The 19,503-nt window shown below is 41.0% G+C and overlaps 1 protein-coding gene across 1 annotated transcript in view; it reads left to right on the top strand.

The window, feature by feature from the left end:
- Positions 1–10,118, top strand: part of LOC150006415 (testis-specific gene 10 protein-like) — a 76,104-nt gene extending 65,986 nt beyond the window's left edge. The window contains 2 exon segments of the mRNA XM_090280754.1: positions 8,747–8,956; positions 10,113–10,118. Coding sequence (XP_090136880.1) covers positions 8,747–8,956; positions 10,113–10,118 — 216 coding nt within the window.
- The last annotated feature ends 9,385 nt before the right edge of the window (positions 10,119–19,503 follow it).

Below are 19,503 nucleotides of genomic sequence, written 5' to 3'. Positions count from 1 at the left end.
TTTTCCTTGATTATGGACCTGGTTTTCTTTTTCTGAGTCCATTTACTAAATTCTGATTGTATTCTGGACATTGTTAATTTTACAATGTTGAAAGCTGGATTTTAACAGTGTTGGGTTTGTTTGTCAAACTGTTAAGTTACTTGACATTCACATTATATTCCTGAGGATTGTTTATAAGCTCTTTAGAATAGCTCTAGAATGGCCTTTATTCTAGAGCTAATTTAACCCCACTGCTAAGGTGTGACTCTTTTGGGATTTCTAATGAATGCCTTGTATAATCAATGAAGTGTCAAATTGTCTTCACTCTGGCTGATAAGATTTTGAATGATTCCTGGCCTTATATGAGGTATGGGAATTATTTGGCTCACAATTTTCCTGGTAATTGTTCTTTCCTAGAAATTTGGGCTTTTCCTGGCCTCTTGGAGTATCACCTGTGTGTGTGCAGGTTCCTGGAACTCCTCTGCATAGCACCCTTTCCTCTGCATAGCACCCTTCTCTCTGCTGCTGTGCTTCACAAAGTCTAGCCACCTCAGCTTCTGTGAATTCTGATCTTTATTGTTTGAACTCAGTGAAATCACTGGACTGTGTTTTGCTTCTTTTTCCTGCATTATGGTCCCAAATTTAACTTTAACAAGATGCTCTGGCAACCATAGGGTTCACGTTTGTTTTCCTTCCCTCAGAGACCATAGTTCTATGATACCTGGTGTCCAAGTTTGAAAGCAGGTTTTCCCTCCTATATTTTGTCCATTTTTTTTCTGGTTGTTTGTGGCAACAGGGCAATCCAGACCTTGTTGTTCCCTCTTGTCTGGGCAATAGCTATTTTAAAGCCCTTGTCTGCTAATACCATCATTTTTGTCATTTTTGCATATGTTTACATCAACTGATTTTTATCCTGTTTGTGGGTCACATTTTCATGCATCTTTACATGTCTGATATTTTTTAATTGGGTGGTGGACATTGTGAGTTTTACTTTGTTGAACATTAGATTTTGTTGTCTTTTTTTTTTTTTTTTTTTTTTTTAAGGGTACTGGATTTGCTCTGGCAGGTTCTTAAGTTACTTGCAGATCAACTGATACTTCCAAGATTGTTTTTAAACTTTGATAGGGTAGGTATAAATTAGCCTTTACTGTAAGACTAGCTTAGCCCTACCATTAAGGTGTGTGGTAGAGTTCTCTATTAAATGCCCAGCCCAGGCTGTTCATTAACAACTCTTCACTTTGGCAAGTTCCGACTTTACCATTTCACCAGCTGTGTATCAGCTGTGGGATTGTTTACTTTAGAGCTCTTCGATTGTTGTTTCTAAGGCTTCTGGAGTATCACTCTGTATATTCATGGCTCAGTATTCAGCAACAGTCTTAAGAAGACTTCTGGCAAATTTCTGGATATCCTTTTTATGTAGATCCCTTGTTTCTGGAACTCCACCCAATATATTTCAGATGCTTATTTCAGTCTCTCCAATTCAGCAAAATAACTATGTTCTTGTTGAAGTTCCTTTCCTGAACCAGAGACTGGAAAGTGTCTCCAGACAGAAAGCTGCGATGCTTACAGGGCTCATCTTGTTTTCCTTTCCTTGCTGCCTGTTGTCCAATGACTAGAAGCAATTCCCTCCCTCCTTTCCTTTCTTCTTTCTTTCCTTTCTTCCTTCCTTCCACTCCCCTTCTCCTCTCCCTCACCCATCTCCTTATCCTTTCCTAGTTTTCTAGTTTTTAACAGTAAGAGGATAAATTCAGTGCCAGTTAGCCCTGTCATCACTGGAAACAGAAGTACTATATACCCTTTTAAAAATTTCTTTTCAACTATTTATCTCTAATAAAAATAGCATAGCTTGATTGTTTTGAAAAATTCAATCTGAGAATATCTTTCTGTTACCCAATAAGATTATTCTATTTGTATTAATTTGAATTACTGACACATTTAGGCTTACTATTACTGATTTAGTTTTTGCTTTCTCTTTGTCATGATTCTTTCGTGTTTCTTTTCTTTTGTCTGTCTTGTATGAGTTTGTTTTCTTTACGCACTTCCTACCCCCACTGCTCTTTTGTTTGGAAGTTACACGTTCTCAATCTATTCTTGTAGCAGTTAAAATTGTAATATACATATTTAACAAAGTCTATTGTTAGTATCTCCAACCCTTAAACATAGTGTGATTCTAGAAATATTTGAAAATTGAGTACAACACCCTGCATACTAGTACATGTTTGCTCTCTTTTATTCTCTCTCATACACACTCACACGCCAATCTTTTATGATATTGTCATAACTAATTTAGTTTCACTCTGTTGTTTTAAATCTTTAAAAGTAAATAATTTCTTTCTTTCTTTCTTTTGCTTTTTTCTATTACAGCTGTCCCATTTTCCCTGCATTGCTCTCCCCTGCCCCCCCCCTCCCACAGTCAATCCCCACCCTATTGTCCATGTCGATGGGTCATTTATACTAGTTCCTTGACTAAACCCTCCTCCGAGTTCTTTCCCCCCTTTTCCCTCTCCCCCCACCTTGCTGGTCATTGTCAGTCTAGTCCTTGTTTCTATGCCTCTGTTTCTATTTTGCTTGTTTGTTTTGTTCATTAGGCTCCTGTATTAGGTGAGATCATATGGCATTTGTTTTTTGTCACCTGGCTTATTTCACTAAGCATAATATATTCTTTCAGTCAATGCTTATTTGTACCCACCCACATGTTTACAAAATTCTTCATTCATCATGGCTTCTTACGTTCTGTTTCTTACTTCTAAATTTATTTTCCTTTCTTCAAACTTTCTTTGATCTGTGAGGTAATTTTCTCAATCTTTGTCTGAAAATGGCTTTATTTTACCTTCATTCTTGTATATGAGTTTAGCTGAATATAGAATTCCAGGTTGAGAGTTTATTTCCCTTGATAATGTTAAAATAATTGTCTTTTTTTTTTTGTTCAGAAGTCTGTTCTCATTGTAATTATCATTCTTTGTAAGCCTGTCTTTTGTCATTGGTTCCTTTTAAGGTATTCTCTTTTTCTTTATATGTAGTCACACTATAATATATCTAAGTATGGGTATATTTTGGGGGAGGGGGGTCTTTGATTTTGTTGCACTTTTTCTTCAGAGTAACCATGCCTTTTATTGTGGGGAACCGCTCCTTGTGGTTTTGGGAACTATAGCCCCAGCCGTGAGCCAGGCTTCCCCCACCTTGGGAAGTCTCTAAGTCTCAACAGAACACTGGAAGGCTGTGCAGGAGACAGGACCTAAGGCCTCTCAGAGGGTTTTCATGGGAATTGGATTTAAAGAATGCTTATTATGCCTTGGAGCTTGTTTTTCTTTTATTACCTCTTAGTTAACTATAAACATTCTCTAGCAAGGAATGTATGAAACCTTGCACCTAATGCCAGTGTGGCATCAAGATGTTTAATAGATCCTGACACAGACTGGTCACTGTGCCATCTATATTGATACTTGTAATATATAACTGTCAACTATAATTCAGGTGCCTAGAAGCTATTGATGACTTATTAATTTTGACCTTGAATCTCCTATGTGTACCCTTCTCAATAAAAAGCATGAGGGACAGGGATCTTGCGCTTTCTCCACTAGAGGGAACAGCCACCTCCTTTTTCTCCCAAGACAAAACACAGTGTCCTGGGTAAGTCTCTCCACTGTGGTCGTGAAACCTCTGCTGGACAGAGTAGTTTCCAACCGAGCCAGGGCATTGGATGCAGCTCAGCCTCATCTTATTGGTCTGGAAAATTCTCAGGTGTTATTTCTTTGAATATTACTGCCTCCAAATTTACTCTACTGTCTCCTTTAACTTTTATAATATTCTTTTTGGCTCTCCTGGCCCAAATGTTTATTAATATTTGTATCATAGTTTTCATATGTTTATCTCTCTGTGCTGTGATCTGTCTTCTAGTTCATTCTTCCCTCTTAAGGTGTACTAGTCTATTCTTTGATGCATTTGTTAATTTTTCATCTTTGTGACTACTTTTTCTTTCTTTCTAGAAGTTCTGTTTGATTCTTTTTCATATATGTATTCTTTTCAATTTTTTTAGTGTCTTTAAATTTTTCAGGCATATTTTTCCATGACTTCTAAACTACTTTGTTCAATAATTTGAAATTCTAAAAGTATGATTCTGCAATGTGTTATGTTACTCTACCTCTCACTCATTCATGGTGGCTTGCATTCTCCTCTATTTGACTGTAAGTTCCCCATGAGAAGGACTTTTTCCCCCCTATAGAATCTTGTATGGCCAGGGACATGGGTGTGCTTCTATAAAGGGACAAACTTTATGTTGATGTTTATAATTTCAGATGGATAATATAAAGTCTGACTTCAAAACTGAGTGAAGTCAGACCTACTGAGGTTTCAATTTCTTACAGAAGACATTTTTTTTCATATTCAGAGACTACATCAGGATAAATTCTTGTTTGTATCTCCGTGCAGTTGAGTGAATGTGTTCCCCCCACCCTGGAGCCTCCTCTCAAGGGTCCAAAAATGTAGAGGTCTCAGTTCCAACTCTCTATTAATCCTAAATTCTTTTCTTCTATCCTTGCTTGAATGTTGAGACATAAGCCATTCACTGTTAGTGGCTCTTTCTACCCCAATTTTTTTTGAATTTTTAAAATATGCTTTATTGATTATGCTGTTACAGGTGTCCCAATTTCTATTCCCTTTGTTCCCCTCTACCCAGTGACACCCCTCCCTCCAGTTGTCCCCCCCCCCTTAGTCCATGCCCATTGGTTGTGCATATAGTTCTTCTCAACATCTTCCTGTCTACTTCACTCCCTCCTACTATGCTTCTTAATTCCTGTACCATCTCCCTCCCTTTCCCCACTTCCCCCTCCCTGCTGACCTCCCCCATAATGTTCCCCATACCTATAATTCTTTTCTCACTCTCGCTGCCCACTTAGTTTGCCTTTGTTTTGGTTCCCTAGCTTCTGTTGTTGGTTGTTGTGATACAGTTTTCATTTTAATGTTTATAGTTTTGATCCTCTTTCTCCTAAACAAGTCCCTTTAACATTTCATATAACAGTGGTTTGGATCTGATGAACTCCTTCAGTTTTCCTTTGTCCTGGAAGCACTTTCTCTGCCCTTCTATTCTGAATGACAGCTTCGCTGAATAGAGTAATCGTGGTTGCAGGTATTTGCTTTTCAATACTTTGAATATTTCTTGCCAGCCCCTTCTTGCCTGCAGAGTTTCTTTTGAGAAATCAGTTGATAGTCTTATTGGGACCCCTTTCTATGTAATTCTCTTCTCCCTTGCTGCTTTTAAGATTCTCTCTTTATCTTTAATTTTTGACATTTTGATTATAATGTGTCTTGGTGTGGTTCTCCCTGGGTCCAATTTTTTTGGAACTCTCTGTGCTTCCTGGACCTGTAAGTCCATTTCCTTCCCCAAGTTAGGGAAGTTCTGCTTCATTATTTTTTCACATAATTTTTTAATTTCTAGTTCTTTTTCTTCACCTTCTGGCAGACCTATGATTCAGATGTTGGTCCGCTTATAGCTGTCTGATAAGTTTCTGAGCCTCTCCTCATTTTCCTCACTTCTTGTTTCCTCTTTCTGCACTGGTTGACTGTTTGTTCCTCCCTATGTTCTGATTTGTTGATTTGATACCTGGTTTTCTTGCCCTCACCACTAGTTTTGTATGTGTTTTTGTTCATTTCAGCAGGACTAGCCTTCATTCCTTCCTCATCTTGTTTAAGATCTATTGTTAGGTCTGTAAGCATTTTTATAACCAAAGCTCTGAACTGTACCTCAGAAACGTGATCTATCTACTGGTCCATTAGATTAGATATTTGCTGTCTGGTCAGCTGCATCACCAGGATCTCTATCATGATCTGTGCTTCCTGGGTGGGGCTGTCACACCTCCTATGCTATAGTGGGCAGAGCCCCTTATACTCTTCACAACCAGGCAACCCTACTCACCACGCTGTGGCGTTTTCTGCGGGGGTGAGGGTCCAAGATGGATTCCTGCTGTTCACTCTGCTGAGAGACCAGTAGCCTCCTTCTCTGTCCCCACCCTCTCCAGGCCTCATGGTCCAAAGCAAAGGAGGTCTGCCTTCCCCGGCTTTAAAATTGCAAGCTGACATGTCTGGTCTGCAGCCGGGGGTGCTCCCCAGGCACTTCTCACCATCCCTTAAATACGGGTGGCTGTACTTACCACTGTCCCACCGCCAACACCGCTGTTGCTGCCGACAGCACAGTTCAACCTCTCCGCCCTAGCGTCACCTCTCCTACCCATCCAGAGAAGCAGCACTTCTTTATAACTTCATACATTGGACTTCCATTTATTTTCTGGAACTTCTGGCTATTTCTGGTTTTGTGGTAGTTGTATTTCTTCTTAGTTACGGAGGGAGACGGACCGTGTCAGTCTAGGCCTGCATCTTGGCCGGAAGTCTCCTGTGTGTGTTTGCCTCTGTGTCTTAGGTAGAGCTGTCACTCCTGTTACGTTATAAGGGGCGGAGTCTTAGGGATTCGTCATTATAGAGCGACCCATTTCACCAGATTTTGGCACTCTAAGTGGGGGAGGATCTGAGAAAAACAATGCCACTTACCCAACACTCGCCCCTTTTCTAGGCACTTCTCCCATTTCCATATGGGGCTGGTGCCTCTCTAGCTGCTGCCCTGGCCGTTGTTCCCAGAGTGGATGGGTCTGTGGATGTTCTAGGTCTGTGGGGGCCCTTTAAACAAGTGAACTCTGCTGAGAGACTGGCAGTTTCTGCCTCCATCCCGACCCCCACTGGTCTGCACAGTCAAAAGCAATGAGGCTTGATTTTTCCCCGTGCTGGAATTGTGAGCTGCTCGGTCTAGTGAGAAGCTGGGAACGTTCTCCAGGTGTCCCTCCTGACTTTTTAAAACTTGTAACTGCACTTTCCACCAGCCTGCCACTGCTGCCGCTGCTGCTGCCACCACCACACCATGTCCTCTCTGCCCAGGCTCCACCCCTCCTACCTGTCTGGATGAGTATTTCTTCTTTATATCTTTGTTTGTTGGACTTTCATGCAGTTTGATTTTCTGGAACTTCTGGTTGTTTCTATTTTTGAGGTGTATTCCTTCTTCGTTGTGGAGTGAGACGCAGCATGTCTGTCTACACCTCCATCTTGGCCGGAAGTCTCTACCCAATTCTTATCTTCTGGTTTGTTCTTATGCTTCCTGCTCTGGCTTTGTTTTCTCTTTGTTTTTGGCATGGGAGAAATTTTCTTTCTTTTTTGCAAGCTCATCTATGAATTACAAAAATATGTTTTGTTCTATTTTTATCTTAGCCTTTAAGAGAAGGTCTTCCTCTTAATCAACTCTCTTACTAGAAACTGAAACATACAGAGTGATTTTTCCAAAACACAAAACTGATCACATCACCTCCCTCTTTTAGACCTTTCAGTGGATAAAGACCTAATTTTTAACCCACTGACTAGGATTCTGTCTTGTAAGTTTTGTACACCTTTTCAATTGCATTCTCTATCACTCTTTACTGTGATATGAGCTCCACCCATACCAGCCTTCTCTCTCTTCTTGGAGCATGTCATTTTCCCTCCCCCCACACACCCTCCAAAGCTTTGCAGTTAGCATTCCTGACTTGAAAAGATGTTCTCCCCAATACGCACTGTATATATCTATTCACCTTTCAAATCTCGTCAGCTCAATTGTCATTTGCTCAGAAGAGCCTTTCCTGACTTCCCTGATTCTCAATTTAGGTCAGTTTTCATTTTTATACACTTTGTTTTTCTCTAGAAATATTTGCTAAATATGTATTAATATACTCATCTGTATGATTATTTGATTGGTGTATGAGTCACCCACAGTTGAAAGTTTTATGAGAGCAGAGACCATTTTCCACACCATTGGATATGCCTCTAGGCACATTGACTGGAACATAGAATATGCTCAATAAGTATAGACTGGATGGTTAGATGGGTAGGTGGGTAAAACTATGGATTACAGATTATTTAAAGAACAAGTGAGAAATAGAGTGAGGAAGGAAGGGAAGGAGAAATGTAAGAGTGAATTGTGGTCATATAATTTCTCCCAGGAGCAATTTTTTTTTTGTGCTTTGTACTTGTAAAAGGAGTTGTAAAGGCAGAAAAAGTCTTTACTTGCCTCTCAGTTCTGTTATCTTCACACAATAGCAAATACTTCTCTGTAGGTGGTAGTGTACTGACATAAGACACCTTTTTTTCTGGAAAAAAAAGGGGGGGAGATTATCTTGAAGGATTGAAAATGTTTATATAACTTCAATCTCATATTACCATTTTTAAAACATACTCTTATTACTCAAAAAGTGAATGTATTAATTTATACTTGCCCAAAGTATTTTTCCCTTGGGTATAGTAAGTGTTAGAGAGTTATCAGTCCTCGTTTTATGATATTATGGCCGATATCAACATGGCTTTCAGGGATTGGAAAATAGGTATTGTGGGTGAAATAGTGGCTTATGTTTTGTTTTTCACTTTGTTGTTAAAGACAATGATAATATTTATATTGTAGAATAATTGAAACTGTGGCAAATATAGACCAAACGTGTATATCTTAACCAGCTTTGGTGCTGAGACTTTTAAGTGGGAAAAGTTGTTTTTCAAATATGACCACTTGACCACCTTACTCATGGAGTTTATGTATAGAAGTTTGATACCCAAATTTATGTTTCCCAGAGTGTTTTATACAAATATTACTACCTATATCATCTAAATTTTCTTATAATATGTCTACCTTTGTTTAAAAATTTGCCCCATTTTGTGTTCAATGTTGTAGTTTTTTCCAAGTTAAAAAATTATTTTATTTTTGCAGCACTTAAATGCAGAAAGGTCTTACAAGTCCCAGATTTGTACCTTAAATAAATCTCTTGTTAAGATGGAAGCAGAGCTTCAGAAGGTTCAGTTTGAAAAAGTGTCTGCTCTTGCAGACTTGTCTTCCACAAGGGAACTTTGTATTAAACTTGACTCAGAGAAGGAGCTTCTTAATCGACAGCTGATTGCGAAAGATCAGGAAATTGAAATGGTATGTAATGCATTTAAAAATGATTTTTTTTATATTTCTATTACCATACAATTACTACAAGTTTAGAAAAAGAAGTTCTTCTTTTTAATAATATATTACATTGAGCCCTGTCTTTCACCTTTAGTTTTGTAATTTAAGTCCAAGAAATTAATTTGACAGCTGTATTCCAACAATTCAAGTGTGTGACAGAAATCTTCCTTTGAGTATTAAATTTATATTTACTTTTGGCAGGAAGAATTATAAAACACATTTATATACCAATCAGCAAAGAGCCATGGGTTGAGGTTTATCTAGCTAAATTATAACTTTAATGACATTCTTTTAAGTTAAATTTATTTACTAATTGGGTTCTTTTAAACTAATTCAGTTGATTATATCTACCTAGTTCCTGACATCACACTTGGCACTGTAAATATAATGTTCAAAAGATACAGATTACTGCCCTCAAAGACCTTTAAGTATTGACATACAAATAATTTAGGATGAATGTTTTACAAATAAGAAATACTCAAGGTTTTAGAGAGGGAGTTTCTATTCAGCCTGTGTGTGTCAAGGAGGAGTTTACAAGGATGTATTAATGAGCACAGAGAGATGAGGCCAGTTCATTCAGTGGGAACAGTAACATAGGGCATTCCCTATGGAGGTAAAAATAACTTATTGAATGAATAGTAAGTAATTTTCAATGGCCAGTGTAGCATGCATGGGTGAAAATGGCTGGAGATGCATCTGGAGACATAGATGGAACCGAGATCCTAAAAGGATATGTATACAAGTTGCAGAGTGTAATTGAAGTATCAACAAATTTTGGTCATGTTTACCTTTCTATTATTATCAGATCCTGTTGAAATTTTAGTTTTGTTAGTCTACTGTTTGTTAGGAGGATATGTTGCATTTGAGAACCACGTATCTAGCTGTTTTCTATAAGAACCCAATATTAATATTTTGTTCATGAAGTATATGCCAGTATTGCCAGACTCTTCCTTAAATTATTTTTTAATTCAGCAAGAACATTTTAATGATGAAAGTAACTCATGAATGGATACTGGAAAAATTCAAATAATATGTCCTTAATTTTTTCTTTAAAAACAATTTTTACTGTTTACAAATTAGAAAAGCAATACATGTTGTGATAACTGAAACACTTGTTATTTTTTAGTTTTAGGGTTTTTTTTTTTTTAATAATAGCTATTCTAATGGATGTTAAGTGGTCAGACTAATTCTCATTGTATTTTAAAACACTCTTGACATAAATTTTTTTTGCCTTGAAATTTAGTTATTTATGTATACATGTTTATTCCCATAATAAGCTATGATTTCAAGGGGAAAGGACTTTGTATTTCGTTAGCTGTACTATGCACATAAGGGGCACAAATACTTTTAAAAAATTTATTGGAGTGACATTGGTTAATAAAATTATATGTTTCAAGTGTACAGTTCTAATGTGGTAGTTATATATTGCATTGTGTGCCCATCACCCAAAGTCAAACCTTCCTGTGTCACAATATATTTAACCCCCTTTACCCTTCACTATTCCCCCAACCACCTCCCTCTGGTAGCCACCATACTGTTTTCTGTGTCTTATGAGTTTTTGTTTGTTTTTCTTGTTTGTTCATTTTTTGCTTTCAGTTTTATATCCCACAAATGAGTGAAATTATATGATTCTTGACTTTTTCTGTCTGACTTATTTAACTTAGCATGATATTCTCAAAGTTCATCCATGTTGTTGCAAATGGCAGTACTACATCTTTTCTTACGGCTGAGTAGCATTCTTTTTTTTTTTTTAATTTTATATTTTGATTTTTCAATTACAGTTGTCCCATTTTTCTCCCATTGCTCCCCCCACCCAGCCCACCCCTTCTCCCACAATGATATTCCTCCCCATTGTCCATGTCCATGAGTCCTCCATACACGTTCCTTGACTAAACCCTTCCCTCACTTATCCCCCTTCTCTCCCTCCCCCTCCCCCCTATTGGCTGTTATTCTGCTCCTTGTCCTATTTAGTTCGTTTGTTTATGTTCTTTAGTTTCCTGTATTAGGTGATATCATATGGTATTTTTCTTCCTTTGCCTGGCTTATTTCACTAAGCATAATTCTCTCTAGTTCCATCCATGTTATCGCAAATGGCAGGAGTTCTTTCTCTCTGCTACATAGTACTCCATTGTGTAAGTGTTTTTTGATCCACTCATCTACAGATGGGCACTTAGGTTGTTTCCATCACTTAGCTATTGTAAACAGGGCTGCTATGAACATAGGGGTGCATAAGTTCTTTTGAATTAGGGTTTTAGGATTTTCCAGGTATAATCCCAGCAGTGGAGTCGCTGGTTCAAAAGGCAGTTCCATTTTTAGTTTTTTGAGGTAATTCCATACTCTTTTCCATAGTGGCTGCACCAGTCTACATTCCCACCAACAGTGCAGTAGGGTTCCCATTTCTCCACATCCTCGCCAGCACTTGTTTGTTGATTTGTTGATGATGGCCATTCTGACTGGTGTAAAGAGGTATCTCATTGTGGTTTTTATTTGCATCTCTCTGATGGCTAGTGATGTTGAGCATTTTTTCATGTATCTATGGACCTTCTGTATGTCCTCTTTGGAGAAGTGTTTGTTCAGTTCCTTTGCCCATTTTTTAATTGGGTTGTCTGTTTTCTTGATATTGAGTCGTATAAGCTCTTTATATATTTTGGAGATCAGTCCTTTATCTGAGGTATCATTGGCAAATATGTTTTCCCATATGGTTGGTTTCCTTTTCATCTTGCTGATGTTTTATTTTGCTGAGCAGAAACTCTTTAGTTTGATGTACTCCCAATTGTTTATTATTTCCTTTATTTCTCTTGCCTTAGGAGATGTATCCGTGAAAATATCGTTACGTGGGATATCTGAAATTTTCCTGCCTATGTTTTCCTCTAGGACTTTTATGGTGTGACGGCTTACAGTTAAGTCTTTGATGCATCTTGAGTTTATTCTCGTGTGTGGTGTAAGTTGGTGGTCTAGTTTCATTTTTTTGCACGTCCCTGTCTAGTTCTCCCAGCATCATTTGTTAAAGAGGCTCTTCTCACTCCATTTTATGTTCCTTCCTCCTTATTAAATATTAGTTGACTGTAGATTCCTGGACTTATTTCTGGGCTCTCTGTTCTGTTCCACTGATCTATATGTCTGTTCTTATGCCAGTACCAGACTGTTTTGATCACAGTAGCTTTGTAGTATTGTTTGATGTATGGTATTGTGATTACTCCTGCTGTGTTCTTCTGTCTCAAGATTGCTTTTGCTATTCAGGGTCTTTTTTGGTTCCATATGAATTTTTGGAGAATTTGTTCTAGGTCTGTGAAATATGTCATTGGTATTTTAATAGGGATTGCATTGAATCTGTAAATTACTTTGGGTAGTATGGCCATTTTGATGATGTTGATTCTTCCCAACCAAGAACATGGTATTTGCTTCCATTTATTTGTATCTTCCTTAATTTCTTTCTTCAGTGTTACGTAATATTCATAGTACAAGTCTTTTATCACTTTGGTTAAGTTTATTCCTAGGTACTTTATTTTTCTTGTTGCTATAGTAAATGGTCGGCCTGCGAGCTAAGTGTCGCTGGTTCAATCTTCCAGTCAGGGCACATCAGAGAAGGAAAACTCTGACTCCAAAAAACCTCCGCTGCCTTGCGGTATACCTCTTCAGGGGAAAGGCTAAGGGAGTAAACCCCGACAGAAAATCCGGAGCCGGAGTCCCTAAGGCGGTTTGACGTTGTAGTCAACACCGGCAACTCCTGCGGCGCACCTGAAGCCAAGCTGTATTGACTCCGTCTTTCCCTTGGACCCTTCGGCTGCGAAGAGAGGGGGGGTCTGCTGCATGGGCAACAGCAGACCCTCCATATCACCCTGCCCAGGCTCTGTAGCTTCAGCTTCACTGGAGAGGATACTCCAGCGTCATCGCAAGATGTCGATTCAACACGGGAGGAGACAGATACTGTGTCACTTCCGAGTCGGACTGCACAACCATTCTCAGCGGTGCAGATAGACTCTTAAGAAGCTACACCATCGTCTCTCGAGATGGACGGCTGCCGATAGTAAATGGTATTTTCTTTTTTGTCTCTGTCTCTGATATGTTATTGTTGGTGTACAGAAATGCCTTAGATTTCTGTATATTTATTTTGTACCCTGCTATTTTGCCAAATTCACTTATTATATCGAGTAGTCTTTTAGTGGAGTTTATAGGGTTTTCTATGTATACTATTATGTTATCTGCATATAATGATAGCTTTACTTCTTCTTTCCCAATTTGGATGCCTTTTATTCCTTTTTCTTGTATGATTGCTGTGGCTAGGACTTCCAACACTATGTTGAATAGGAGTGGAGAAAGTGGGCAGCCTTGTCTTGTTCCTGATTTCAGGGGGAATGCTTTCAGTTTTTGTCCATTGAGTATGATGCTGGCTTCACGTTTCTCATATATAACCTTAATTATGTTAAGGTATGCTCCCTTTATTCCCATTTTGCTGAGTGTTTTCATCATAAATGGGTGTTGTACGTTATGAAATGCTTTTTCTGCATCTATTGATATGATCATGTGATTTTTGTCTTTCATTTGTTTAGGTCATGTATTATATTTATTGATTTGCATATATTAAACCATCCTTGCGTTCTCTGGGATGAATCCCACTTGATTGTGGTGTATGATCTTTTTGATGTATTGCTGAATCCTATTTGCCAATATTTTATTGAGGATTTTAGCATCTATGTTCATCAGTGATATTGGCCTGTAGTTTTCTTTCTTTGTTGTGTCTTGACCTGGTTTTGGAATTAGGGTAATACTGGCTTCATAGGAATAGTTTGGAATTTTTCCCTCTTCTTGAATTTTTTGGAATAGTTTGAGGAGAGTAGGAGTTAGTTCTTCCCTAAATGTTTTGTAAAATTCGCCTGTGAAGTCATCCAGTCCAGGGCTTTTGTGTGCAGGGAGATTTTTGATTACTGTTTCAATTTCCTTCCTTGTTATTGGTCTGTTGAGACTTTCTACTTCTTCTTGATTCAGTTTTGGAAGGATATATGTTTCTAGAAATTTGTCCATTTCTTCTAGGTTGTCAAATTTCTTGCCATACAGTTGTTTGTAGTAATTTCTTATAATCCTTTGTAATACTGTGGTATCAGTCGTGATTTCTGCTTTTTCGTTTCTGATTTTGTTTATTTGCGTCTTCTCTCTTTTTTTCTTGATTAGCCTGGCTAAAGGCTTGTCGATTTTGTTTACTTTTTCGAAGAACCAACTCCTAGTTTTGTTCATCTTTTGAATTGCTTGTTTGGTCTCTATGTCATTTAATTCTGCTCTGATCTTGATGATTTCCTTCCTTTCTCTTGCCCTAGTATTTGTTTGTTGTTGTTCTAGTTCTTGTAGCTGTAGGGTTAGATTTTTTATTTGAAATTCTTTTATCCTTTTCAGATATGCCTGTATTGCTATGAACTTCCCTCTTAGGACTGCTTTTGCTGTGTCCCATAGGTTTTGGGCTGTTGTGTGTTCATTATCATTAGTTTCCAGAAATTTCTTGATTTCTTCTTTGATGTCATTGTTAACCCATTCATTATTTAATAGCATGTTATTCATTCTCCATGAGTTCGGATGTCTTTGATTTTTTTTTCTTGAGGTTGATTTTTAGTTTCAAGGCATTGTGGTCTGAAAAGATGCTTGATATGATTTCAATTTTCTTGAATTTGTTGAGGCTTGTTTTGGGTCCTATCATGTGGTCTATCTTTGAAAATGTCCATGTGCACTTGAGAAGAACGGGTTAGAAGTGGAGGCCTGCAGCGGGACTGAACTGCTTCTGCCGCATGATCACCTGATGGAAGAGAAGCGGACTTTTGCAGGTGAGCAGAGAGCTTTTTCTGGAGGTGGAATCCACGCTAGTGAGATGCAGTGAGGACTGTTGAGGTGACAGCCAGGGATTCAGGATATCGTGTGCAGTGAGCTGGCGGAGCGGCGGCGGGTTCGAGAGGACTCACTCCAGTTTTGAAGGAAGCTCTACTGCAGCTAAAATGCTCTCAAACAGTAAATTGCTCGTGAAAGGAAAAGTCTGTCGATGTGGGAAACGCCATTGTGTTCCTTATATTAAGAAATTGTCACAGCAGCCAACCCTGATCCATCAGCAGCGTCCACATGGAGGCAGGACTCCCGCCCCCAGCAGAAAAGTTAGGACTTGTCGAAGGCTCGGGTGATGGTTAGCATTTTGTAGCACTAAAGTATTTTCAAATTAAGGTATATACATTTAAAAGGCATTATGCTATTGCTCACTCAGTAGGCTGTGGTACAGTGTAAACATAACTTCCACGTGCACTGAAAAGCCAAACAAACACCATGCATGTGACTTGCTTCACTGCAGTATTTGTTTTTTGCGGGGGTCTGGCGCTGAGCCGCAGTATCCACGGTCTACCTGTACAGGAATTAGTGTCTGAGGCCACTGCGGGGAGGGCTGGTGGAGGTGAAGGTCACAGAAGCAGCTCTACAGTGAGTAGCTCCCTGTAGCACCCCGGGATCCACAGTGATCTGGTCAGTTCGAGCCTCTGCTGCTGACATCTGGTTGGAGCAGGTGCTTTCTGGGGCCTCCCTCAGGAGTCACTGGGATTCTCCGTGGAAGCTGTTCTAAGTCCTGCTGCCAAAGTTGGCGATTCTTGGTTCCTCCCTACGCGTCTGCCCGCAACTGTGCCTCTGCCCACAGCTGCCTCCAGAGCATCATGGGCTCTTCATTTTACCAGGTGCGTCCTTTTAGTTCCCACCAACCCTGAGTCCTCGAAGGCAGGGCTTTAAGAAATGGAGTCCCTGTCCCTTCTCTGTGAGGACAGTGTGGACAGCGGTGGTTGGGACCCAGAATTGACCACAGGCCACTGGTCTAAACAAGAGGCACAGTTTCCACGCTGTTCACACAGAGACGGTGGTTAAAGCGAGGAGAAGGGTGGGCCTTGGGCTCACAGTGACCTGGTTTGAGAGAAGAAGGGAAGTGCCCCTGAGGCAGGGAGGAGACCAGAGATGGCGTCCTGGAGCCAGGACTGGGTGGGGACCAGCGCTGGTCAGCTGACAGTGCAGGTGGAGCCAGAGTCCTGGCCGTAGGCTGAGGCACCTGGAGATGACTGTAATCTCAGGGAGAAGCTTCGGTGGGTGGCAGGGGCAGAAGCCAGTGGGCCCACAGGTAAAGGGGAGAGAAGAATTTAGGATATGGAGCATGTTGTTGTATGTGTGCTGCTTCACAGGGTGGTGTGTGCGCTGATCTCACATTTGCCTCATCTCAACATCAGCTTCTCTTGAGCTCCCACCTGCCACGTTTAGGGTATTAGTTAAGAGGGTCTGCTGATGGGTGGTGGGCTGAGTTCCATCCCCCTTTCCCCGTGCTGTGCCCTCCCCAGAGCCGCCACGGAGCTCCGGTGTCCTCTGCAGGCTCTCTAGTTGGTCTCCCGGAGGATGGCGTGGAGTGGGCTTGTTGCTCCTCTTCCCCAGTCCTGGGGCCCTTCCCTTCCCAGACTCCTCCCACCACACAGGTGACGGGCACCTCAATGCCTTGGAGTCCCCGTGATCAGTTCTCTCTCAGTCCCTGTGGGAGATGCCCCTTCTCATTCTTGAGGTTGCTTCCTGAGGCAGAGCTGCCTCCAGCGCCCCGGCTTGGTTGGAAACTCTGTCCAGCAGAGGTTTCAGGGCCACGGCAGAACAGATTTATCCAGGACACTGTGTTTTGTTTGGAGGGATGGGAGGTGGCTAATCTCTCTGGTGGAGAAGAGCACAGAACTTCCGTTTCCCGTGCCTTTTACTGAGGAGGGGATTCGGGAGCTCCAAGGTCAAGATTCATGACTCATCGATAAGCTTTCAGATGCTTGGGTTACAGTTGACAGTTACTGATTACAGATATCAATATAGAGAACACAGTGACCAGTCTGTGTGAGGGTGTGCTAAACATCCTGATGCCACGCTGACAGCAGGTGCAAGGCTTCATGCATTTTTAGCTACAGAGTGTTTACAGTTAACTGAGGGATAAGAAAAGCAGAGTGAGCTCTGAAGCATAATATGCATGCTTTAAACCAATTCCCATGGGAACCCTTAGAGTAGCCTTCGGTCCTGTCTGCCTGACAGCCTTTCAGTTTCTCACTGAGACTTAGAGGCCTTCTCGTGGGGGTCCTGGCTCACGGCTTGGGCTGCAATTCCCAAAACCACAAGGAGCGGTCCCCACAGCTTCCTGGGTCCTTCTTTTGGTGTCTCTCTCAGGGACACAGTCACCCTGTGATAGGCCACGCGAGCCACTAGTGCTTTGGAATGTGGCTGGAGTGTTGCCTAGTCTTGGCTGTTAACTGTGTCTATTAAATATTATCAGTAGAATAGTGTTCCTTTAATGTTTGAAGACTTGCGCAGTATGGAATTTTCTGGGGCTGTTATTTTCAGTGCAGAATTGACAGGCCTTGACTCTCAGGTCTGACCCTCGTCCCTGTGCAGTGTTGACCAGGTTACGTGAGCTCTGCATCTGTTTCTTCATCTCTTAAGAAGGTTATTCTAGCTCTTCTATAACGTGACCTAACATAGGGCCATATAAATAATTAACATCTTTCTAGGGAAGAAGCACTTGATGTTCAGCAAATACAGTTCCTGACAATGTAGTTATTTCTATTGCGGGAATGTAAAGGCTCACTTTAATCAACCCCTGGTTTACTTTGATTGGATTGTCTAAGAACTGGAAAGCAGTTTATAGTCATCATTTACTCTGCATACATAACAGGAGGGTTATTATTATTGTTAATACTGGTTTTTCAAAATTAAGTAACTTTACCTTTTCCTGTCTCTTAGCCTATTTATGTAGTTGGCTGTTCCGTGCCAGTGGGCTGGCACACCCTGTACTGGGGGTGGGGGCTGGGGACAAGACACAGTCCCCCTGCCAGGGAGCAGCTCCATAGTCTAGTGTTAGTGTTTTGGCTAGAAAATTATTTTGAAACATAAGGAAGATTTTGTTGGCCCAGGCGATTTTCGTAATCATGTTTATGTTCTTCATATATTTTTGGTTTTTCAGAAAGTTACTTCTGACCTATGCTCTTCCAGAATACAGGCTGCAGCCTGCCTACATGCAGAAAGTATTGGTAGACTCAGCTTTCAGGAGGGGAACCTGCATGAAGTGGTTGTATTTTTCGGACATTGGAGACGTTCACAACTAAATTGTTGGGGTGTTATGGGTTAAGAGGTAGTGGATTGGGGCCTTATTTAGCAGATAGCATCCAACTGACCATTTCTTTGTCAGGGGCTCAGCTTACCTGCTTATTCCCGCCACATGTCTTATCCCTTGTCTGTACGTCACATTGCATGCTGCTCAGCTTTAGGAAGCGTGTTTCTGTCATGCTGGCTGTGGGACGCGCAGGTCATGTTCCGTGTGTCAACAGTACTCGGTTGACTGGGGAAGCCAGAGCAGCATCGTGGTTTGAAGAGTGCTGGTAAGCCAGTGTTGGAATCCCTGATCTCACCCTTGTTTGCTGTGTGACCTTGGAAAGTTTCTTGATTTCTATAAGATACAGTTTTCTTATATGTAAAGCGGGAATCCTAATTGTAATAGGTCAGGAGATGGTGCATGCGAGGCACATAGGAGAACGCCGTGACCTAGAGACGCCCTACCAGTGAGAGGCACCGGCGTCCCCATGCTTGGGGTCAGTGTCGGGTCCCTGGGAGGGATGGGCGGTAGAAGGCTGGCCCAGCTGGGCTGTGCATCGAAATGAGGCCACTGCAGGCAGGTGAGGAAGGGACATATTGCACAGGTGGTGGTGCACAGGTTCAGTGTGTGACAGTGGGATTCCTGGTTTGCCTGTTGGAAGGGAAGGGTTTGAACGGCTCAAGCACCTACTTAGACCCGTCATCTCAACAGGCACCCACTCCTGCCCCAAAGGTCGAGCATGCACCTTACAGAGAGCTTCAGGGAGCAGACCGGAGGTTCATTGTATAATGAGCTGAGTTTAATCTTTCTTTATCCATTTGGGACTAAAGATTTTTAAGCATTTTAATTCAACATTTTGGGAGATATCCAGTTCTCTGTCTTATTTGGATTAGTTCAAATGTTTGTGCTCATATTTGATTAATTTCAGAGTTAAAGTATGTAGATTCATATTCTTACTAATGATAGGGCCGAAGGCAGCATTCATGGCCTGCTGCTAGGGTGGCAGGCACGTGCTCGGCCTACTGCTGAGAAAGCGGAATGTTATTACTTGCCTGAATTCTCCTTAAGATACAAAATAAAGGCACCAGAAGCCACTGTGTCCGTTCATTCACTGGTTAAGTCATCTGTGTGTCAAGTGCATGTTTGTGGACTGTGGGCGGTGGTGGTTTGGTAGCGTTCAGGAGGGTTATGGCACTGAGCGCAGCCAGGCCGGGGGTGGGGCTGGGATGTTCAGCCTTTCCACTTAGCAGGAAGAAGAAGGCCAGTTACAAGAGACTTGTAAAAAAAGTTTTTAAGGATGTTATTTATTTATTTTTAGAGAGAGGGGAGGGGAGGGAAAAAGAGTGGGAGAGAAACATCCATGTGTGGTTGCCTCTCCTGTGCCCTCCAACTTGTAACAGAACCC

This window comes from Furipterus horrens, unplaced genomic scaffold, assembly GCF_987537825.1.
Source record: "Furipterus horrens unplaced genomic scaffold, mFurHor1.1.pri manual_scaffold_6, whole genome shotgun sequence".
Taxonomy (NCBI): Eukaryota; Metazoa; Chordata; class Mammalia; order Chiroptera; family Furipteridae; genus Furipterus; species Furipterus horrens.
The sequence above is the reverse complement of the archived record's forward strand: the minus strand, read 5'-3'. Positions and strand labels throughout refer to the sequence as shown.